Source organism: Apostichopus japonicus, chromosome 5 (assembly GCF_037975245.1).
Source record: "Apostichopus japonicus isolate 1M-3 chromosome 5, ASM3797524v1, whole genome shotgun sequence".
Lineage (NCBI taxonomy): Eukaryota > Metazoa > Echinodermata > Holothuroidea > Aspidochirotida > Stichopodidae > Apostichopus > Apostichopus japonicus.
Window position 1 is genome coordinate 16,383,314 of NC_092565.1, and position 25,231 is coordinate 16,408,544.

At 36.1% G+C, this 25,231-nt stretch overlaps 2 protein-coding genes across 2 annotated transcripts in view; both read left to right on the forward strand.

Moving 5' to 3' along the window:
* Nucleotides 1-1,466: 1,466 nt before the first annotated feature.
* LOC139967854 (uncharacterized) lies at nt 1,467-23,383 on the forward strand. Its single transcript, XM_071972001.1, has 20 exons — nt 1,467-1,747; nt 7,304-7,418; nt 8,053-8,124; nt 8,382-8,441; nt 9,108-9,176; nt 9,620-9,691; nt 10,019-10,090; nt 12,162-12,239; nt 13,232-13,294; nt 14,640-14,711; nt 15,125-15,196; nt 15,634-15,786; nt 17,218-17,286; nt 17,816-17,896; nt 18,645-18,716; nt 19,240-19,293; nt 19,873-20,057; nt 20,380-21,914; nt 22,291-22,432; nt 22,727-23,383. Exons 1-20 carry the CDS (start codon nt 1,651-1,653, stop codon nt 22,855-22,857), a joined length of 3,264 nt encoding a protein of 1,087 aa, XP_071828102.1. The 5' UTR covers nt 1,467-1,650; the 3' UTR covers nt 22,858-23,383.
* The window catches only part of LOC139967855 (uncharacterized), a 29,940-nt gene continuing 18,019 nt past the window's right edge, over nt 13,311-25,231 (forward strand). The window contains exon 1 of the mRNA XM_071972003.1: nt 13,311-13,512. The gene's annotated coding sequence lies outside the window, so the exon portion shown is untranslated. The remainder of the gene's footprint in view (nt 13,513-25,231) is intronic.

Sequence of the window (25,231 nt, forward strand, 5' to 3'; positions counted from 1 at the left end):
CAGGACCTGTATCACCTGCTAAGAAAGGCTCCACAACCGAATCCAGGAGGGTTTCCTCCTCCGGTGTATCTATCACGGACCCAGAATAACACGCATTAAAAATACTCGATATTGTCATCGTCAATAGTATCAAGCCTTGCCCGTTTGGCTTCTGGCTGGTCCAAATTACCTTCGTTTTGAGGCCTATGTTGAACTACCTCGGATACCATTTTCTTTATGTAATACGATATTTCAGGTGTTATTCCCGCTGGTCGGGATTCATCAGCCTTTTGCTGTAAAGTGTCTGCATTTTCAGACTCACAAAGTAACTCTTCTGAGAAATCAAGCTCCCCAGAATCCATGATCAGAATTTTCGAGGCTCGTCGCAATTATGCCTGTCCTCTTTACACTAGCTTTCTGCAATTATGCCTAACCAGTTTAACAGACTTGTACAGAGCAATATAAGAGATCCTTATATCGTTCTACTATACACACGTTGGCTATTACCGTAATGAAAATTAGAGAGCTGCTATCTAACCAGCAACTCAGAGACAAAAGAGCTATTATCTGCTGTGAACAAAGTCGTCCACGTACAGCAGACACAAAATAGCGTAGTACTCTGGCTTAACTAAACCAGTCAATGATGTTGACGGTTCGAAGTCAATCAGCACAATGACGGTATTTAGTCAGCCAGCGCTTCTCACGTGGTTCTGGAATGCAAAGCATGATGAGATTGAGTTCTAAATTTGGCGAGATATTCATCCACTTGTATCTAGTAAGAAGCTTACACACATAATCTATTTGATCTTGTCAGGATAGGTTCATATCTATCCTGTTGCTTAGGATATTACACACATAATCTATTTGGTCTTATCAGGATAGGTTCATATCTATCCTGGTGCTGACGGTCTTACACACATAATCTATTTGGTCTTGCCAGGATCGGTTCATATCTATCCTGGTGCTTAGGATATTACACACATAATCTATTTGGTCTTGACAGGATAGGTCCATATCTATCCTGAAACTGACGGTGTTACACACATTATCTATTTGTTCTTGCCATGATAGTTTCATATCTATCCTGGTGTTGACGGTCTTACACACATAATCACATAATCAGGGAGTGTTAGCTCAGTGGTTAACGTCGGTGCCTTTCAATAATAAGGTCCCGAGTTCGAGTCACTTCAAGATTAATGTATGTCGTCCAGTTACAGAGTTGTTTACAATTTGCAATTCATAATCATGGACGTCAAAATATGAATCTATGAGACTGACTTCGGTCAGCTTGCGTTTTGATAAGCCAATGATGGCCGCTTCGCGAGTTCCTGCTTGCAGGAGGATCTAAAAATACAAAATACGAATACAAAATCTATTTAATCTGGCCAGGACTGGTTCATATATAACCTATTGCTGTCTTACATACGTAATCTATTTGGTCGTCAGTTGCGAAATGTTGAAAAATTTAACCCGACAGTGCACCACCATACAACTTTGACGAATCAACTGTGACAGAGCTTGTATAAGTTAATTAGTTCCTCTTTTTTTGTATTGTGTTTATAATCACGCTACCACAGACACCGTTGGAAAGAAGCATATAAATAAGAACGGTAGAACCGTTTTTTGTCAGACGACAATTCCCTCCGTGCACACGAATTGGCGGTTTAAGTGATGGAACCGATACTGATTTGGTGTTACTTTCTTTTATTAGGGTCCATGCAGGCAGTTAATCCAGTAACTGCTCTCAAGAATGACTGCCCGCTCGCAGGTAAGATGTATTTAATATTGCTCTCTCTGATTTTAAAAATGTAGCTAAACCACTAAATCGTGGAATGGTATCAGGAGTGGGGAGACAAGTGCGACTTGCAATTTCTTTCTATAAAGAGATATAACAAAGAAATAAAGACGAAAAAAGCTATACTTTAAGTACTTACCGACGTTTTATACGCTGTCATCCGTTGTTTTATGCCACTGGTCACTTGTACTAAGTAGTTTTTAAATGGAGTAATTCACATGCTGTTTATTTATTTATTCATTTCAACTTTTTTTGTGCCAGAGAGGGTTGCTCGGTTTGTTGAGACTTATCTCCACGAGGCCCTATTAAATGTAGTTGTTCAAAACATATTGGTGTAAAATGCAATAATAAGTCTGAATGTATAAAAATCTAGATGTAAAAAGATGCATGTAAACTGAAAATAAAACTAATTTAATAGATAGGTAACGGTAAACGAATAAATTGTTCCCCATGAAAAACATATACAAATAAAATAGGTTAGATGTTACATAGCTAAATATCATAAACTTAAGAATTTCAAAAATTGTAAGATCTTTAGAACATTTGTATAAATTAACATAAATATACAATTTCTTTCACAAATCTTTAAAACTGCTAAATTTGTGTGCATTTCTGTCAAATGGAGGCAACTCATTCCATTCTTTTGTAGCAATACATGAAACTCTTTTCTAATGTATTTCTGTCCTCTTGACGTCACAGACCGTAGAGGATAATTGTGGCCATTTCATATGGCGGTATATATCTCATTCATATAATTGGGTGCTAATCCGTTAGGAGATTTAAATACAATAATTAATCGTTCATATATTGAATGTACATCAAAAGAACATTAAAAGGTCACATTATCTTGCGTGATAAGTTGCGCTTAAGGTAATTATAGCAGCACTGTTTTTGCAGCTTAGTTATCGTATTAATATATCCCTGATTACATGATCCCGATACAAGATTGCAGTAATCGAGGTACGGAAGAGTGTATCCATTATAATATAAAACTCAAGTTGGCACACCAGTATATTGCTTCATTAGAAGGCCAACCTGGTGCTGACAGTCTTACACACATAATCTATTTGGTCTTGTCAGGATAGTTTCATACCTATCCTGGTGCTGACGGTCTTACATACATAATCTATTTGTTCTTGTCAGGACAGGTTAATACCTATCCTGATGCTGACGGTCTTACATACATAATCTATTTGGTCTTGTCAGGATAGGTTCATACCTATCCTGATGCTGACGGTCTTACATACATTATCTATTTGGTCTTGTCAGGATAGGTTCATACCTATCCTGATGCTGACGGTCTTACATACATAATCTATTTGGTCTTGTCAGGATAGGTTCATACCTATTCTGATGCTGACGGTCTTACACACATAATCTATTTGATCTTGTCAGGATAGGTTCATACCTATCCTGATGCTGACGGTCTTACATACATAATCTATTTGTTCTTGTCAGGACAGGTTCATACCTATCCTGATGCTGACGGTCTTACATACATAATCTATTTGGTCTTGTCAGGATAGGTTCATACCTATCCTGATGCTGACGGTCTTACATACATTATCTATTTGGTCTTGTCAGGATAGGTTCATACCTATCCTGATGCTGACGGTCTTACATACATAATCTATTTGGTCTTGTCAGGATCCTGATGCTGACGGTATTACATACATAATCTATTTGGTCTTGCCAGGATAGGTTCATACCTATCCTGGTGCTGACGGTATTACACACATAATCTATTTGATCTTGCCAGGATAGGTTTATACCTATCCTGGTGCTGAGGGTGTTACACACATAATCTGTTTGGTCTTGCCAGGATAGTTCATATCTATCCTGACACCTCAGAGCCTTTTACATTTAACATTTGCAAGTTGATTTACATTCATATGCACTTAGAAGGTCAGTATTTGTTAATGTACGTTACCTTTGTCTTGAACAGACTACAGCATTTAGTTTCGTCTATATTTATTACCATCATATTATTACTACATCTATATATATATATATATATATTCGTATATCTTCATTTAATTTATGAGATAAGTCCGTTATGGTTTTCCCCACTAACATGGAAAAGTTGTATACGTCTCCATACATATCAGCGTTGCAGTGTGATCGACATAAATCAAAGTGATTAATATAGAGTAATAAACGGTAATGGACCAACAATAGATCCCTGCAGTGGCACACCGCTTTGCATGGTCATGCAGGTTGAATGAACCCCATTATAACAAAGACGCTTTGAATTATATCACACAGGTAAGACTTTAACCGTACAAAACAATCTTTGGAGCATTGCTATAGTTTTTGTAACAATGTAGTAGCAAGGTTGACTTAATCAAACGCCTACGTAAATCTATTAGCATTGACTTACCAAAAGTCCTTTTTAGACATCCAACCGTCTATCAATAACTAATAATGCTGTCTCACACGATTGCTTTGCCATGAATCCAGATTGTGCTACTCTTGGTAAATTAAACTGTTCAACCTTTCATGAAGAGATCCATGTACAGGGGTGTTGGAGCGGGGGGGGGGGGGCACTGGGGGCACGTTCCCCCACTTTTTTCCAAAATAGCAAATGTGCCTTACTGGCAAATAAAATGTGCCCATTTGATGAAGAACTGTCTTTTGGATTTCTTAAGCCTTTGTTATTTTAATATTTTATTTTAATAATTTAATTTTAGTCTGTACATGCTATTTCTAAAATAGCATCCCGTATCTTGTTGTAGCACGGTTAACAATAAACAATCTCAATAAATAGTATTGATAGCATACTAACACATCATATATATTTAAGTGATATGGCCGGTGTGTATCAGTTTATAGTATAACGAGTGGTGGTTGTGGAATGAGGAAGTGCCCCTCTGATGTTGTGCTCCCACACTTTTTGGAAGCTTCCTACCCCCCTGTCCATGTACATTTTTGTCCAAAATCTTTTTGAAACTACGGTTATCACTGATATTGGTCTATAATTCCACACGTCTAGTTTCGACCTATTGTCGTAGATAGGTATCACTTTGGCCACCGTCCATCTGGACGCCGGGAAAACATATAAGTTGCGCACTTTTTTTTAACATGTTAGCGCTGATTTTATCGGTACCCGTAGCTTTTGAATTATCAAGATGCTGTAGATACCTAATAACAAATTCATGTGATACTTTAGGAATATTTAACAGAAATCAATTTGAAATCTCTGACAATACATATTGCTTTAACGTTTCCATACTTTTGTTTTCCTGTGAATTCTGGCTTGTCGCAAATTTGTTTGCTACAGATGTAAAAAGAAGTTAAAATAATTTGCGATATCGATATCGTTATTGATATCTGTATCAAGTACCTGTAAGACAGATGTAGCCCAACATTGTCACGTATTCCCCATTGATTGTACATTTCTCAAAGCTTGCCAGATATATATTAATCTTTCCATTATTCTTTAAGATTTCATTTTTACAACGGGTCTGTTTGGCAAGTCTGTGTTGCAGTGTTTGAAGCTATTTTGACGATGGATATACTGTATGGGCTGGGTTAATAAGAACATTTCTTAGCACTTTATGTTCGTTGTAGAATAGAAGGAACATGTCTTGAGAAGTTTAACATTAAATGTTGATATATAACATAATTGCATTTTATTTTTTTGTAAATGTTTCATGATTAACAGCTTATTATCCTGCATAAAGCTTGATAACTTTCCAGATAATACAATAACTTTATCAGCAATTGTTTTTATCAACAATGTTGTTATTATGGCATCGTCTATACCCGCGCTGTATCATACATTGCTTTCAGTGTGAGTTTGCATGCTGTGTCATTTGTTGAAAGCTACGGGCGATTGAATACTCCAAGAGTATCATATCCATATGATCCACTTCTGATTCGCTTCGTATGTGTAGTTTTGCAAATGAATGCTCTATATCACCTATCCACGTACAAATGGTGGAACATTTCCATGACTGACATTAAATATGTTTGACTAAAATAAAAACCTACTCCAAAATCATATGTATATAGTAGCTTAATATATATCACCTCAACTTTCATTGCGACACGTATCCAGCGTGACTAAGTACAGTACCGTGAATGCATGGTATAGCCTTGTCAAATGTAAGTGCTATTTAAAACTCACAAAAAATACGTGTTGATCTCATAAACTTGAACTTCCTCAAAACGGAATTCCCTTATCTGGAAACGTGTTCTCTAAAAGGCAGTATTGCGTACTTTGTCTAGTGAGATTGTTGTTGCTTCTTGTACCATGTTCATTAATTCTATACTTCTTTCAATGTGGGGTCTTTTCCCCGCTTTTGCACTTCCCATTTGACTTTATCACGCTTTGTCTTTTGTATCTGAACCTGTTACTTTCCCTTGAACCCGAATAGTACGGTCGGCATCACATGATATGGCAAGCCATCAGTCTCAAATCGTGCAGGAATCGACATATACCGATTTAAATCGACATATACCAATTCATTAAACTGGAATAAGTCGATTTAAATCGGTAGAAGTCAATTTTAAGCTGCTGGAAACTGGTATAAGTCGAAGGAAATTGGTATATGTCGATTCCCCGCGATTTAAGACTGATGGCCCGCCATAGCAGCCCTCCTCACACTACATATCAAGTTGCTTTGCTGCAGCTAAAACTTTTGTCAGCCTAACGAGGGCGAATATCTCAGTCTATGATAACAACTGAGACATTTGTACCACTATTCAGCCCTGCAGGTTACTTCATATTCTTTACAGGCCATGCACTCGGACGAGGCTGACTTTATCAATAACGTTTCTCAAAGTGTGTGTACTTTAATGCCATTTCCAATGTGGGTATTTGTTCTCACGCTTGTTGCTACAATGTTAGGGTTTATTACTTTTGCAACAATCCGGCTTGAATAATTGTCTTCGTCGCTATTTTTCTTGTATATTATGCGGAATGACTTCACGAATAACACGATATCAATCCATGTTGGATCAACTTTATATTAAGGTCGCTATGTAGCTTTTTTAATTTTTACTTTTTACTATAACGTTAACATTCATAGCAGCCTCTCAACTAAGATAATATACTATCTTGTTTAGAAGCTTTTGTCGTGAATGGACTGTTAAACTTGTTAACAAGATTCAAATGCTGCATGCATTCTTGGCTGCTTTTATAGTGAGTCCATATGCTGGTAATCGTATTCTAGCAAATTAGTTACTTTAACTACTACTGTTGTCTCGTACTACAAGTCTGAATGTGTTGTTCGCAGGCGCGTAGCCAAGGGGGGGGGGGGTCGAAGGGGGCGACCGCCCCCCCCTTGAACATATTTTTTTTGTATGTTTTTATGATATCGCTAGTAATTTCAAGCTTCTAGATGGGAAGTGCCATTTCCAGCGATCTGGGAGGCAGTTTGAGCCAATTTTTTTTTTACGCATACCGCCAACTTATGGTGGCGCTACGCTTAGATAGTTTTCAATGCAGAATCTACGCGCCTGGTTGTTCGACATATTTCCCAAGTTGATGTCTGTGTTACTATTTATGAATTGATATCCATACAGATGTTCCAGCGTGTGGACCAACAGGTGTTTGTAATTGCTCTGACAGTGAAGCTTATTGTGGGGATAAAGGTTTGGTTGCCTTGCCAAGAAACCTGTCATCCGACTTGCTTTACATGTAAGTGTGAGTACGTAATTACACGTAGTATGTGACAAGTTCTAGGCCTATGTAACACCCGTAGGCTGGGATGTACGTTCAATGTTTCTTGGCTTCACCTCATGTGATTGGACCACTGTAGCAAGGTGTTAATTAAAGTAATAATTTTGGAGGTGGGCTATGATTTGGCCAATAAACACGTCGAATAAAATCCCATGATAGTGTCCGCCACGTCTCTAGGGCAACTTTTTCAGCCACGATAAGCGTTTGAATAAGAATTGTCTCATGATCATTATACCTTCATTGTCAGCATTTTAATTTATTCAACTCAACAGCCAATCAAATTGAACTTTTGTCGTTTATTATGGAGTGATCGACATTGTAATTTGTAGGCAACCTAACTGTATATTTCTACTGATGTTTGTTTTGTTCCGATAAAATATACTGAAGGTAGTTTGTGTAAAGAAGTGCACGATCAAATGATATGTAAAAACTTCGAAATCCTGCCTACAACACTCACATGGCTCAAGCAGAATAATGTGCTAGAATTGACCTTAGAAACCCATATCTTACTTAAGTCATTTCAAATTTTAGAGTGTCTTAAGGCGTCTTCGTTCTTTTACTCACGAGTTTATGCATTTTTCTTTCTGTACAGAACCTTTTTTAGGAATGCAATTGAATGTGTTCCCACGAACTTTTTCGAACGATTTACCAATCTGAAACAATTGTAAGTATTTTCTTTCTTATATTCAGTTTCCAGGAGCATGACTGATACAGATTCTGGCCACACATAACTTGTATAGCAGTGTACAATGCAGTCACTAGCTTTCAATATGTACCATGATTGCAACTGAAATTCTTTAATTTGTATAGATTACTTTCATTATAAGAAGAATACTGTTATTTTTCATTTTGTGTATGATACATCAATTGATATATCACTTTATAAGAATATCTTGTTCTTCACTTATATTTCCTTCACAGACAATTCAATAAGAATCATATTCGAAGATCATTTCACCTTCCGAAAAGTCTAGACAAGCTGTGAGGAGAAAACGTTTGCAATACAACTAACTATTAAATATATTAATAGCTAAATATTTTAGAATACAGTTATTATTTTTTTAGTGTGTAAAATCTCAAATTTGGCCAGCTACTATTCGTGGTTCTAACGTTTTCTACTAAAAAAGTATAGCAAAACATAAGTTTCTTATATTTTGCAAGAAAGTATAGCTGTCTTTGTATATCTTTACGTGTATATAAGTATTCGGACAAACAGCTACCACACTAGAAATATGAATGTGTATGTATGAATGTATTTTAATTCCTCCTGCGAGCAGGAAATCGCGAAGAAGCCTCATTGGCTTATCAAAGCCGCAAGCTGACCGAAGTCAATCCCTTACATTCATATTTAACGTCCATGATTTTGAATTGTCAATTGACAACAACTCTATAACTGGACGACATACATTAATCTTGGAGTGACTCGAACCGGGGACCTTATGAGTCCCCGGTTATTTAATATAAATAATTAAAAAAATCGACAAAAGTTGTTGGTACTTGAATCCGACATTACGAATTTCATTTCGGACACTGTACGTATATATAACTATAGAAAAAGGGAATATAATATAATGAAACAGTTTGATACACCTGTGATTAAACCGTGTTTGTTATTTTAATTAATTATTATTTCTTATTTCATTGCAGTTACATTGAATATAATCAACTCGAAGAAGTAAACAATTTCTTTATTCACTGCGATAATTTACAAACTGTGTAAGTCAAAAGTGTATACCTAAACCTATATCTAACTTATAATTAATATAACCAACTCATGATTGGAGCAGGTAAGTCCATGTACTCTTCCCACGTGATCTGCCCATATGATGTAACGTGTATCATTCTGTTGTTTCATCATAGTAGATCATCAAATTAAACAAATATATATATATATATATATATATATATATATATATATATTATATATATATATATATATATATATATATATATATATATATATATATATATATATATATATATATATATATATATATATATATATATATATATATATATATATATGTGTGAAATGTGAATATATGAGATATTGAAGAAAGTGTAACGTAGCGCAATATTTTAAGCCAGAAGGTTAGACTATTGCTACTTTTCCAAATAAATCCATTATTATTCTGCTTTATTGTTTTTTGTCTCCTTAGATCGCTGATCGGAAATAAAATAAGAAACATACCAGAACATGTCTTTCAAAGATGTTCCAATCTAACAGTACTGTAAGTCCCATTCCACTACTTTTACAGCTAACCAAAGGCAACATTAAGAGAAAATAACATGACATGAGGAAACAGGAGAACTTGATATGAAAAAGCTTTAGATTTAGGCCCATTTGGTTAAAAGCGGCACAAGTGGGCGTCTTGCGGCCACAAACAGGTGATTTTAAATTATTCGTAATGTTTCCTTTTCTCATGGTAGAATAAAAAAGGTGACGTATGATATCATTTATTTGAACATATACATTGTTAACTAATTTCGTGACGGGTGGTGCCAACGTGGATCGTTGCATGTTTGTACTTTCCTACACCCTTGTTCTACTTCCACAGAAATTTAGACGCAAATCACTTGTCACGACTTTGGAACTACAGTTTTGCCGGGCTTGACTCTTTAACAACGTTGTACGTACATGTGCTACTCAATAGAATATTGTTATCATCTTTTTTTTGGTACATACTTTCTAATAAAAGCATTCCGCTGGTGTACGAACATTTTAGTATCAAGCTTCATAAATTTTATACTGGTTTAAGCGTGTAATGTAAAAAAAGAAATATAATGTAAAATATATATATATATATATATATATATATATATACCCCCACGAAGAAAGAATTGGCCGAATTAATGCAACTTATCTTGACCAACAATAATCTGGTATTTGGCAACAAACACTACCTCCAAATTCATGGCACCGCAATGGGTACCAAAATGGCACCGTCTTTTGCCAACATCTTTATGGCAAACCTCGAGAAAGAATTTCTATCTCGACAAAACTTGAAACCACACACGTGGTTACGTTACAATGACGATATCTTTATGATATGGACCCATGGTGAGGCAAATCTAAAACTCTTCATTGATGACATAAACTCGTTTCATCACACTATCAAATTCACTGCTGATTTTTCTGGACATGGCGTTCACTTCCTGGACACCACTGTGACCCTACAAAATGGTTCACTCAAAACAGACTTGTTCAATAAACCCACGAACAAGCACAACTACCTCTTACCAAGCAGTTGCCATCCACGTCACTGTACCAGAAATATTCCGTACAGTCAAGCGTTGCGCATTCGACGCATTTGCTCCTCTGAAGTCAATTTTGATTCACGCACTATAAAGAACTGTCACAACACCTCCTAAACAGACAGTATTTTCGAGGTACTATTGAAAATGCCATCAAAAAGGCTAAAAGCGAACCCCGTACCGAAACATTGACGTACAAAACTCGTCAAACCAGTTCCAAAAGGGTACCATTGGTTACTGAATTCCACCTTGGTCTCCCACCACTGGCTCATATTATTCAGAAGAATTTTCACCTACTTCAAGGCACCGAAAGCCTGAAATCAGTTTTCTCAGAATTACCTGTCATCGCTTTTAAAAGACCCAACAACCTACGGGATATCTTAGTTCGGGCATCCTTTCGGGATGACACCCCATTAGGGGAAAGCAAAACAGAAACTACAGGATCATCGCCCTGTACACAAAATTGCAAAACGTGCTTACTTGTCGATTCGACCGGGGCCTTTCAGAGCAACCAAACCAAACGCACGTTCCAAATTCGGCACAAAATTACTTGTCTATCCAAAAATGTCATTTACCTCATCTACTGCAATATTTGTAACTTACAATACATTGGAGAGTCAAAAAACACTCTTAGAATGAGAATGACACAACATAGATCGGCGATCAAAACAAAAAAGATCTACCAACCTGTTGCAAATCACTTCAATCTCCAAAATCATTCTATTGAGAATTTGCGTGTTATTGCCATTGACCAGAACGATTCTTGGACAGATAAATCTAGGAAAGCGAAAGAAAATTTCTGGGAACTAAACCTAAAGACCACAGCACCATCCGGTTTAAACATCAGAAACGATTTGCCGTCCCAGATAAACCAAAACAATTACTTTACAATTACGACGGAATCGGGTTAAAATAATCCGACGCGGATTAAAATAATCCGAATTTCTAAAACTTCTGCTCAATTCAGCAGAAATCAGTAAGTCGCTTTGCCTTTACAACCATGCCGACATCTTCCCTATAAAATAGTTTCCTTGTCACTTTCGGTGATCATGCACTAAAGAAGAGCTGGATTTGCTCGAAAGCTCTGCAAAAACCATACATTGGATGTTTTACTTCCAATCACTTACCTAATTCTATTATTGTATCTCATTCGAGATCCAGCCTTTCTCTAACTGCAGCATAGTTGTTTAACAGTTTTTCCGTTATTCCTATATATATATATATATATATATATATATATATTTATTTATATATATATATATATATATATATATATATATATATATATATATATATATATATATATATATATATATATATATATATATATATATATATATATATATATATATATATATATATATATATATATATATATATATATATATATGGCGCTATACTTCAATCTCAATTTCAAATACTAATTTTGACCTTCGCTCCCGACAGAAGTATGCAATGGAATGCTGGGCCTTACTTCCTTTCTGAGGAATCAATATCAAGAGTGTGTTCTACCCTTGAAAAATTGTAAGTATGTAGCTAGTATATAGCTTTCTCTGTAAATCTAACCGGTCGAGTAAAAAAACATCCCAATTACTGGTTTTATGGCATGGGTTTAAAGCCTCCGTTATTATGTTAACACGTCAGCTTAATTACAACAAGCAATTTAACTGGTACTCGTTAATATCAAAAATATTGAAAACAAATGTAAACAAGGTAAGAAATATATAAGAAAACTAACTTACCAAGTATTGATTCTCTTGCATCTAACTGTTATCAGCAGCCTTTCGTAGCTAATATCGCAGCCAATAGCGAAAGAGTTACAAATCGACTTTCTCGTTTTACTGTGCAGATGTAATTATATTAAAAAGACGGTTTACACAAAACTGTTACTCAGAGATATCATGATGTCACAAACGATATGATTTCTTCATGATTCCAAATGACCTTTACAATAGTATAAATATACCTACTGACAACTATCCCCCCTTACCCCAGTGCTGTCACGGACGTCCACGCAAACGCAATTTCCACTATTAAACCCGTACCCGTAGATAGTACAGGGGTTACGATAGTAAAATAAAAACGGGTTGTCTGCAGAGGTAAGCTGGTTTACAATACAATACAAAATGTCAAGGTTAGCAAATACAATTGTGATAATGCTAAGTGATTGAACACCCTATGATAAATTCTATATAGCGAACGACGCCCCTCCATTATCACCCTCAATGCGCAAGTTGTATTCATCTCTGGCATATTTCCATTATTGGCATTTTTCCGTTACTGGTATATTTCCATTCTGCATCTCTGTAGCTTCATAGATTTTATTATGAACTATGGCGTAACTGTCTTTTAATGTTGTCATATTAAGTTGGGGACAAAGTTTTTTTGGCAAACGTTTGGCAGACTATCAACTTTAAGCAGAGTATTACCTAGTGCATAAGTGCATAAGGTATAGCAAAGATTTACGTAAATTAAAATATACCTAATGCCAACGTGCTATTATGTTTTTCACTTAGGTCGATCTCAAGTGACAGACTACCTTCAACTCTTCTACGAAATTGTACAGGGTTGATTGTTTTGTAAGTAAACACGACATCTGCCAGCTTTATTTTGATTGGTGATCTATCACCTGTATACCAAACGGTTAATGGCTGTGAAAGTCTCTCCATTGTCAAATGTAAACCTCCTTCAAGATCTTCCACCTTGAACATCATTTCATATCTTGGAATAACTCTTGGAACGGAACAAACCTGTGGGTATGAGACCATTTAAAGTAGATCCGCTGAAAGTAGAAGAGGTCAGTGAAAGGCAGAGATATATATTCTCTGATAACATCACGATTATCAGGTTTCCCGGCCACACATATACCTATTAAGAAACTCACGTGTATTCACTTACAAGAAGTGAAACCAAAAATATATTAAATTTGGGGTAAACGCGTAAGTGGAAATTTTGAGTGTTAAACTCATTCGACTACAGTATGCTTTTTTTGTTACTACTCAGTATTTCTGTGTAAAAGGATACACATATTTGGATTAACTTACGTGTATTTGTGTGTTAAACATAGACGAAAAAAATTGTCGCAAAAATTAACCAGGTGTCGCGGCAGTCCTATACCTTGCATGGCCTTTTGATCTGGGTTAAAAGACATCTCAACGTCATCATACGAGCCGTGAAAATTTTGACGACCGTTTATGACGAAATATTGGTGCCAATTGTATTATTTGGATTTATTTTGAAAATGTGAGATCATAGCGTTATTATGGCTTTCGATTTTGTTTCTTTCTTCAATTGGACACATTACCACATTATATTCTCCACAATTAAGGTAATGTTTGCATATGCAGTTAAATCTTCTTTGGTTTAGTCAATTATGTGAGTGTATCGAAACAATATCAATGATGAAGACTCTGTAATTTTGCAGGATATTGGTTGGATTCGCTCTCATATTGTATCAATACTAAAGTTGAAATGTGTAACTGCATATTACATGTTATTTGTAACGAAAAAAAGTCATACAAAAAGACTTAGTTCTGGTCCCAATGACGTCTGAAGGAGATGTGTAAAAGATTTACATAGCATGAGTATAAAAGAAGAATCTACATGTCCTCCAGATATTAATTTTTGGTGGCACCCTTATATACATGAGTACTGGAATCCCTTTGCTACAAATTGAAAAAAAAGGTAGAAAGATAAACAAGATATGCCATGCACACAGAAACATGTGCAGTGTTTAGCTTACAAACGTATCCGTCAGATGAAGAAATAAACAACAGAACCTAAATAATAAAAGCAATCAGGAGATTTGAATAGAAATGCAGGCTGCACGTACGACTTTACTCTCCAAAAATGAATGTTTAATTGATTCACAATACCGATTTTCTTGATGTAAACTGAGCCATCTCTTCTTTTATTCGTACACAGTGACTTACAATATACCACCTTGTTTGAAATTCCGGAAAGTTTCTTTCACACAATTCAAGGAATTAGTACGATGTAAGATATACTGCTGTTTCTTCTTTCATTGTTAAGAGATGTTTAGAAATTAGTAAGTTAACCGACAACCACTCCAATAACAAGAGTCAAACGAGGTAAAGCTGTTGTTACGGTATCAATTAACACAACAGTTTTACACATTGCAACCATCAAGATTAACTTTAAATGACTAGTTTCACTAGAATTGATTGACCTTTGGTTCCCATCATCTTCATGAAGTCTCATTTCACAGCACTACCGAAAACACCTTGTCGTATCAGTTATTTTAATCACTAACTTATTTTCCCATGACAATGACATTGACCATAGCCAATGTTTAAGTTACCGAATCATAGTGAGTCACTATCTGCGTTTTCGTTTCATAATTTGATGAAATCATTCCTGTAAAGTCTGCCGTCTGTTCTGTTTTACAGACATATGTCATCTATCAAGCTGAAGACGATACCAGAACGACTGTTTGAATCCACTTCAGTTAATAAGGTTTTGTAAGTTTCATGACTAAATAGGCCAAGTATCTCTTCTAAAATTTGCCTTTAACTAGAAAATATTTAAGCGATGAAACAAACGTACAGGAGAAAACCAATAATGCTTGGCCACAAAGGTACGGTAAATTTCGACAAGAACCTAGTCTTAAACTTATCTGTTGCGTATACGCCTGTGTGGATATACTTAATAGGATTGGCATTGTTCTAATTAGCACAGATGACAGCCTTTGTTGCATCAAAGATCAGTCGGTTCATTAACGTCAAAAGTAGAGAAAATGGTTCCATTCATTACACTGAAAATTTACCCAGATGATATTATCCAGTGAGAAAGATGGGAACTGTGTTGAGGTGTCACATGGGAGCGGCTGTTTAGGCTTGGTTTCGGAAACTATTCCTAACTGCAACAATAAAATTTATTTGTGTCTTCAACATTTCAGAGACATCGGAGACAACGATTTGGAAGAAATTCCTGCTAAATTGTTCACGATTAATCCGAAAGGTCACTATATGACAGCACTCTTTCTGTGTGGTAATAAGCTTAAAACTCTGCCGAGAGGACTGTTCGACAATGTTCATTATCTTCAAAATCTGTGAGTTCAAGAAATTAATTTTTCTTTCATAGAGAACGGAGGAAGTGTTAAAGATCCGGTCGTCATTGAAAATAAACCACAGCTGACATGCGGGCCTCAGTTTCTAATGACCATGTATACTGACTGCATCGCTAATACTCTTAACAATAAACTTCGAAATAATATAGAAACACTTACCAACGTTATAAACTCGCAAATGGACTCGTCATATTGAAATATGTTTAAGGTAGACTATAGTTTGTGATAAGGCGGGTTTTTCTGTGTTCATGTTACATATTCTGTAATTTTGTACCAGTTAGGTGCGTCCCTTTCAATAGGATCCAAATTAGACTATACATTAAAATTTTTGTTTATAAAATGGCAGCTAACAATTGAGGTTATCATTAACGATATTGTGAAACGTTTAGGTAGTCACTATGTAATAATCTAGTACAGCCTTGGGTAAGTTCTCCTATACATATGATAGTTCTAAAACTTTCTAAAAATATCTCTGTATTCGGTTTGATTGTGCACGACACAGTGCGAAGGAAAGGGAAATTCAAGCTATCGTGATGTTAAACTTCCTGTTGGCATTATGAAACGACACATCGATAAAACGGCTGCTTCTTATACAAAGTTTAAGTAGGTCGATAAGGGGTTGCTTATAACTTTTCATTGAAAAGCATTTCTATCATTTAAGTTGGTGATGCTGATGGATATCTTAATATATATTTGCCATAGATCAGTTTCAGTCAACCAATTTTTGGGTCAAATGTTTGAAACAGAACGAACCCTTTTTAAATTAAAAAATATCTACCTTCAGTTCTACCTTTGAGCGGGAAGAAATGGTGGACCAGCGTTAAGTTCATCCGAAATAAGAATGCAAGATTTATGTTATAAAATGCGGGGATTGATTTTTATGAGCAGTTGTATCGGTTTTTCTTCTAAGGTTGCTTAATAATCGCAAGACTGTAATACACCAATGCTAACCTCACTTTGGACGAGATGAAATAGTCCAGCGCTTTGTTCAACAGAACCACGAAAGTAACACGAGACACAATTATGTGCCCTTGGATGAGTCGTTGTGTAACTTTGGTAAAACAGAAATAGAAAGATAAACAGATCTTTTCTCTTTAGCTGCAGAAGTCCCGCATTAAGAAGTACTCTTAAAGGACGATGGTGTAAAGATGTTTGTAATTTAACAATTGCGTCCTTTAATTAGAATGTATGTCTCTACACCAGCTCGTGAGCAACGTGATTGTTATCATTTTGTGCGAATATACGTCAATGAAATCATCATGAAAATTCACAGTATGCATCTATTGTATGTTCTCAAATAGGCGACAGATGATCATTAAACGTTAATTCCTTTCGAATAAAGAATTTTAGTAGGTTTACGTTTCTACGATCTCAACCTGCACATTTGTTCTTCCTAACACAATGATAAAACAGATTTCTCCACGACAACAACTTGAAAACTCTACCGGGATCTATACTGGCTGCAACATCTTTGTCTAGTCTGTGAGTAGAGTTGTGTTCTATATAAATATAGATATAAATAACGAAGAAACGAAAGGTCGGAAGAGAAAACGACTGGCCACGTATTGGAACAGTCTGAACTAGTCGTAAAGCGTCCCGAAATAATGAAACTTGAATGAGCAGAAAATTGTGAACGACAACGCTATGACATTACACGCATTAGTTCAAGCTCGTTTAGGCCACCGCTATAAAACTGATCATAAGGTTCACCCACACTTTAGGGCTTTCTTAAAAGGCGTTTGCAATTTTACTACAGTCACATTTCTGTACTTTATTTATATTAATAAATATGTGTTCAACTATACTTCTTTATAATGCTCTCTTGGTAGACGATAGACTATTTCTCGTTGGAAGATGAAACAAACAAACAGACGTCCAACCAACAACCATCCGATAAACAAAATAAGTTCCCAACACATGTATTTAGTAATCCTAAGTAAACGTTGTGACGATTCAAATGTTAAATGGTTATACGTCGTATCAATTGCACTAATATTTCCAAATATTTCAGGTATCTTTTTCAGAACAACATAGACTACCTGACGGAACCATTATTCGGCAATAATAAACGAAATTCTACATTAAAAGAAATGTGAGTATAAAAGTTTTAGCAATTTAAGGAACACACACATGTGTTTATGTATGCTACATAACTGCGAAAAATCAAATCAGCTCGAGTAGCGACCACCTTATTAGTGTGTTGTCACAGCTAACTTTTTCTCAATAATGAGGGAAAGTCCCTACATTTGAACAGAGACGTCAACGCCTAGCTGTGTGTCTGTATATATATTTTTTAAATTTATTACCTCCTTTGTCGATAAAGAAAACTATGTTAGTCAACGAGCTGTCCCTGCGTATGTATAGCGATATGCGTATAACGCATTGCATTTTTCGACAATTACTTATATTTTGACAAGATGGGAGCAACTTCATCGTATTGCGTCGTATACACAATGGTACATTGGTTGCACAGCCTATTCAAATTTCAATGGACACTGATATTAAGCACTATCTTAAAAACTCTCGACTTGAATCGATATCTGAAATAGAAGCTTTACTAGGACAGCGGCGTAACTACGAGTAAGGAAAGGTCGTGTGGGTTACGTGTGGGTGCCTGTGGGTCTAAGGATCACTCTTTAAATCTGGTCATTGACAGTAATAGCAGATCCCTTTACAGTACCCTTTTCCATCCACACCCTTGCCTCCAAAAAACCTGATATGTTACTTGAAATATACTGACATCTTTGAAATTACATTGAGATAGAATCACGATGTTTCATGAGCTCAGAATCCATATTTCATTGTAAAGAAATAGCAAATTGATCTAACGTTTATTTCAGCCTTTTACAAGATAACCCCATCCGTCGATTATCGTCAGCAGTTCTTGATGAAATGATCGACGGAGGTACCATGTGAGTTAATTTTCCTATCATTCCAAGCCTTTCATATATTGATATCGACTTTGCACTTCGCCCTGTATCCCGTGGACATAAAAAAGCCAAGATGTACTTTGTCAGCTATTAATTATTTACTCATCTATACATTTCTAACATTCTTTGCGTCAGCATATGGATTCACAGGATTGTAATTTCCATTTTATTTAATCTCTTATTTGAATCGCAGGGATCAGCAGATCTGTATTCAATTTGACTGCCTAATAATTATCACATCGATGTTGCTTTACAATTGGACTTATGTATTTCTATATAGGTGATCAACGTGAAAGGTTAATGATTTACGTCGCAATGTTGTAAGTTGGTCTCGCCTTATGAAACCAGCATACACACAAAGTTGTTAAATTGTTGTGATTTTAAACTAATTTAGCCGATTCACTAATGACTTAACACTGTTATCGAAATAACAGTTTGTAGTTGCTGAAGACTAACATTGAAATATTCCAATAACTCTCACCACGATTCATTTTAAAATATGTAGGTATCTATCTTGTGAACACCTTACAATGCCCACGATTCGGGAACAACTGAATGTGTAAGTTTATTCAATTATCTCTATTTTGGTATTGCTGATGAGTGTAAAAAAATATGCCACTATGCAATAATGAACGACTTAGTACCTTCCTCTGGTGACAATCGGTGGAAGTGACCCCTCCCGCTTTACTACTATTTACGTTGTACCGGAGGGAGCCGTTACTCAACGCAGCTGTGAAAAAAAAACAATTGCATACTTGTTAATAATTAATTTTAATCCCTAACTACACATCGAAGAGTTACTATGTCTTTTCTCTGCACGGTTCAACCCGTTTTGATGTGTACACTGTGACGTGCTAAACGAGCAAAATAGAGATCAATGGCTAAGAAAAAGAATGTTACTTAACTCATAAACATTGTGCTGATAAATGGATTAATGATATTTATTACAAAGATTATCAATGATATTAGAATGCAAAGAAATCATTTTATGTTACCTCCTAGTAGCAACCCCGACCTCGCATTTGAAATTCGACTGCCAGCTGTGGTTTCGTGTAAACGAACAGTATAGTAGTCTCCCTAAATAAGCGAATGAAAATATATCATATTTATACATAATGTCTGCACCATTTGGTTCTAGAACATGTCTGCGTCCATCGACTGTAATGGTAATGAACATCAGCTACGACGCTGCCCGTTGGTTCCAGGCTAGAGGATTTAGTTGTATCGGAACTAAGGTGGATAATCTCCGAGAGTGTACATCTTGTCCAACTGGCACATACGGTGGACACGTAAATGACGACACTTGCCAGGCTTGTCCACGTGGTATGTATTGTCACTGGTGAACCTCTGGCAAACTTTTTTGTTTATAAACATTGAAGCCACAGTTCTCTTTTGTTTTTGGTTTGATATTTATAAGAGGATGAAGTGATGGTTTGTTCGTATTTTGGTGTTGATGCTTGTCAGTTAATACTCTTCAACTAACAGACAAGTTTGCAAAGGCTCGTTTATCTCTAACTAAGAAAAACAGTTTTTGTATAAGAAGTAAAGTATGAATGGACATTCGCTATAACTTCAACATTATTTGTCACACATGATTGCCATATGGAACTCTAATTATTACAAGTCTTTCCGTATCTTTTCACAGGTGGCTTTTATCAAGATCAAGTTGGCCAATACTCCTTGGATGGAACGTCCATGAACTGTAAAAATTGCACTGAAGGAACGTTTGTAAGGGACGGTTCAGGAAAAGACCCTCTGAGCTGTAAAGTTTGTCCCACTGGAACAAATAAGAACGGATTGGCAGGATTTCGAGCTTGCTCATGTTTGGATAACTATTTCAGGCGTGATCGTTTTGATAAATGTGAGCTTTGTCCACAGGAGGGTGTACATTGCAAGAATGATTACATGGCCATAGGCCAAGGCTACTACTGGAACTGGAGTTACACAAATATTGATGAATACAAACGATTTGTAGAAAACCTTCTGACATTTAATGACTCGTACAAAAACGATACTACGAGATTTAATGGATCTCTTCCCATAGCTCATAAATGTTTGAAGAGCGATAGATGCGCTAATGACGTTGATCAAATCACAGGAAATTGTGCGGAAGGCTACATTGGTTGGATGTGCACAAACTGTGACGAAGAATTCTTCCCTATATTTGGATTTTGTCGTCCTTGTCCAGCTCTTAAATATTTCATTTTGGAATCTTCAGTCATTTTGATCATTCTTGCTCTTTTCCTCTTTCTTCTGTTCAAAACTTATCGTAATCAAAAAAGACGGTCTAGATCCCTAGTAGACAGTACGTTGGCCTTGACCAAAATAGTTCTCGGATTTTATCAAATTATGGCAGAATTTTGGGAATCTATAGATGTTATCTTTTGGCCACAGTTTTTTAGAAGCATTGCTGCATGGCTAGATGTTTTGCAATTTAATATTTCAAGCATACTGATAAAGCCTAAGTGTTTCTGGCCTGCATTTGAGCTAACACCGTACACAGCTTTTACTCTGGGCGCTATGTTTCCATTCTTTTCAATGGCTTGTGCCATTCTTGCTATTGGTGCGGTAAAACTTCACGCAAGAGTTTCAGAAAAGAAGAGCCCTGCAAACGTTGACGATATTACTTCCCGCTTGCAACTTCACCAAAATAATATTCTTACCTTTCTGGTTCTTATATTGTTTGTCACTTACACATCCACTTGTAACGTTACCTTTGCACTTTACGGCCCTACTTGCGACACGTTTTCTCTTGATGAGTTTGGTGTTTATAACATTAGCATATTGCGGTCTGATTACTCAATAAACTGTAACACGACCACCCATCGTCGTTTCCAAATCGCTTCGTACTGTTCGTCAATATATGTTATTGCACTTCCGGCAGTTCTGTATCTTCTCTTGTGGAAACATTCTCGTCGAAATGGCAGCAGCGAGCTTCATGAACACAACAATGATGACTCACCTAAGTGGTTGAGATTTCTGAATGAGAATTACCAGTCTGATTTCTGGTACTGGGAAATCATCGAACTTGTCCGTAAAGTGTCACAGACTTTCGTAATCGTCATATTTGGATGGAATGGTTATTTTTCTGTCACAATTACGTTAACATTGGCTGTTATCTTCCTGAGTTTACATATTTCCTTCAAACCGATGAAAGACAGGGTTGAGTATTACTTACAGGTGGGTTTGAGTACTAATTGTAGAATTAAAGACGCACATGGCCCTTTTTTTGGGAAGACAGAAGTACAGTGCACCAACTTAAATTTGAATATACGGGAATGTGGAGCGGTTTGTATGCTGTTGTTAAGCATGAATATTTATTTCAGATTGTCTTGATGGGGAAATGTTTTCATTTAGCATATCTACTACTAATAGTCTTAGCCTTTTCGTAAAGAGAGGAAAGTGGAAATGTGGTGGGATTGAGGGTAGGGAGGTAGACATGGTACTATCTCGCGTGCTTTGGTGGTTCTGAAGACATATGGTAAACGGTATTCAAAATGTTACTCATTATTTGTAAAATAGCTGTTCATATTAGAGATACTTTGACTCTTTTCAGCTGATGTCCCTTTGGGCCATTTTCTTCAACATGCTTGTAGCAGCAGTTCCAGCTCCGGAATCTTTCACTGGACAATTCTCAACCGATATCCTGGTCACGTTTCTGGTGATTTTAAACACCAGTGTTATTGTCATTGCACTAGGTGAGTGATGTCAAGATTATTTATAAAAAACACAATATTTGCTACGACAGTTGTCGGAAAGACTATTATTAAATGGTTATAAAATGGTTATTAGAAGCCCATTGAGGATAATTAAGAGCAAAGAAGCATATTCAGACACAAAAAGGCATACTCTCTCCGCGTCCAAGTTATTTGCAACCTTTACCTACTACCAAGGATCCAAGGCGTGATAAGTTTAAATATCCGATCAAGCAGTCATTGTAATTTAAACCAGTTCCTAAAAATATGGATAATTTCAGAAATGTCTCTTTTCAGCTGTGACCGTCTTGAAGATGGGTAAAATTATTTACAGTAGAAATTGTCTCCGAAGAGGAAACAGCGGGTACCGAACTAACGAAGGTCAAGATGAGCACTTCTACGATGAAGTCCAACCTCTTATCAATTGAAATCTGCACCAGTGTACAATATATCACTTGGAGTTATCCCTATCTACAAAGGTTCTGTCTTGCGATAAGCAGTTGAGAGTGGCACTTGGATTCCGATCTGTTGCATTCATTTCATTGGAAACGGTTGAAGTTGCGGCCTCGTTGATATAGCCAGTTGTGTAAAAAGCATACAGTAAATATCGCATAAGGGAGATTAATGCTGGTTACATGCTATTGACATATAAACCTAGATGAGATATATGCCACACCGTTCAGCCATTTCCTCATCCACAATTTTGTAAACTTTTCATTACACTGCAATAATATTGCAACAGGGTATATGTCAGTGCATGACTATGTGTTTGGATCAGACAAAACTTACGTCATGTAAATATGTATTATTATTAAAATGATTATTATTAGTTGTTATTATTATTATTATTAATACTTATTCAGAATGCCATTTTGCACCGCTTCAGATGCAAATGTGAAGTATTTTAAATTGAGGTTTATTCATGATCGTACTTTAGGAACGTATAGACTTAATTAAATGCTTAATTTGCTTAATATAATGCTTAATTTAATGGGGAAAGTTGATAGCCCTCTTTGCACTTTCTGTCATATTCATACTGAGACCATAGAGCACTCTTCTGGTCATGTCAGGTCACTTCTAGTTTTCTTTTAGACTGTGAGCAAAACTATTTTGGGTGGCAGTTTATATTTTCGAAAAGAAACATTTTCTTTGGTCGAAGTCACGTTAGTTATAATCCTATTAATTTCTGTATTCTGTATTGTTAATATTATATCTTTGATTGTAAACTGAACAATAACATGCCAGATTTCAAAATTGTTTTCCCCCCAAAATGAAGTTCATTATAAAAGTTGAGAAACACATTGCTTACAATAATAGAACTTCAAAGTCTTGCAGAAATAACCATAAAGCATTGCAACGAAGTCTTCCTAATTGCATTGATGAATTGGAAGAATTAATTTTTGAGAACATTATACTGTATACATTATATTGTCCGTGTATGAATTATGTAACATACGTACTGTATTTCATGAATTATATCTGAATAAAGGAGATGGAAAAAACAATCTTCTTCTTATCATGATTATGATTTTTATTATGATATTGTTATTCTTAGTGTTATTATATGATATAATTATTATTATTTTATTATTAATGCCTTCAAAAAACAAGGAGGCCGACCACCTTCATCGAGCCAATCCTCATTTACTCATTCTCGTTCTACATGTATGTGAACCAACATGCCTATCGCGCTACGCAATGTGGGATCCGGAGAACAGTCATGACAAAAGTGGCGTCGATGTAGGAAGAGGCTGAAAGGCTGCTATTGAAGGCTTTCAGCGAGTCGTAGAACGGCTCTAGAAAACCATATTCTATCTTAGATGACTTGACGAGAACTGATCTCACAGAAAAGAAGAAAAGGGGTGCCAAAGTCACTGAACTGTATGATCAAGGCATCAACTTAAGAATTTTCAGAGGGAAATGGAGAAATTTCTCGGGGATGCCATATCAGATCTAAAGTTCCTTTACAAGATACGCATAGCATTCCTAATGACGAATGCCTTTGGCAAAATGAATGGGGAGGTCGAATTATTTTAGTCATGGGTCTTCTTCTAGCAGAGGTGTTTTTATGCTCTTTAATCCTACATTAGAAGTGACCATTATCCGTTGTTAGCTTCTGCTAGCGGTAGATCCATTATTATCGAGTTAAAAATCTCTGACAAAATATTCGCCATTGTTTGTTTATACGGTCCCAATTCGGATGATGCAGATTTCTTTCAAGAATTATTACTGAAACTTAATGATTATTCCAGTGACACCCTTATCATTGGCGGTGACTTCAACTTATTTTTAAATTTACATTTAGATAAACAAGGGGCATTTCAAGGACTGATTTTAACGCTAGATAAAAATGTCTGGAGCTAATGTCTACTTACGACTTGATTGACATTTGGAGAGACAGTAATCCGCATAAACGAGATTTCAGTTGGAGGTCAAATATTACTCCGGCTATTTCCTGTCGACTAGACTTTTTCTAATTTCGCGAAAGGTGGGGTCTTCCATCACTCATTGTTTGTTCTCTCCTTAGTTTACAGTCGGACCACTCAATTGTGAACTTCAATTTAACCACGTATTCTGGGGCAAGGGGTCCAGGTGTCTAGAAATTTAACTGCTTCTTCCTAAAGGACAATGAGTATACTCACTTCATCAGCAACATTATTCATTCAGCTAATACCACAGACCAGTATCAAAGTCCTGCGTTAAAATGGGACTTTATAAAGTATCAACTTCGTAAGGTGTCTTCAAATTATGGTAAAATAAGAGCTACAGAGCGTAGTAAAAATGAAACTGAGACTATAAAAA

Coding starts and splice junctions, on each gene's coding strand:
- LOC139967854 (XM_071972001.1), top strand. CDS start 1,651: ATGGAACCGATACTGATTTGGTGTTACTTTCTTTTATTAGGGTCCATG. Junction 10,091..12,161: donor CTTGACTCTTTAACAACGTT/GTACGTACATGT, acceptor CGCTCCCGACAG/AAGTATGCAATGGAATGCTG. Junction 21,915..22,290: donor GGGTTGAGTATTACTTACAG/GTGGGTTTGAGT, acceptor GACTCTTTTCAG/CTGATGTCCCTTTGGGCCAT.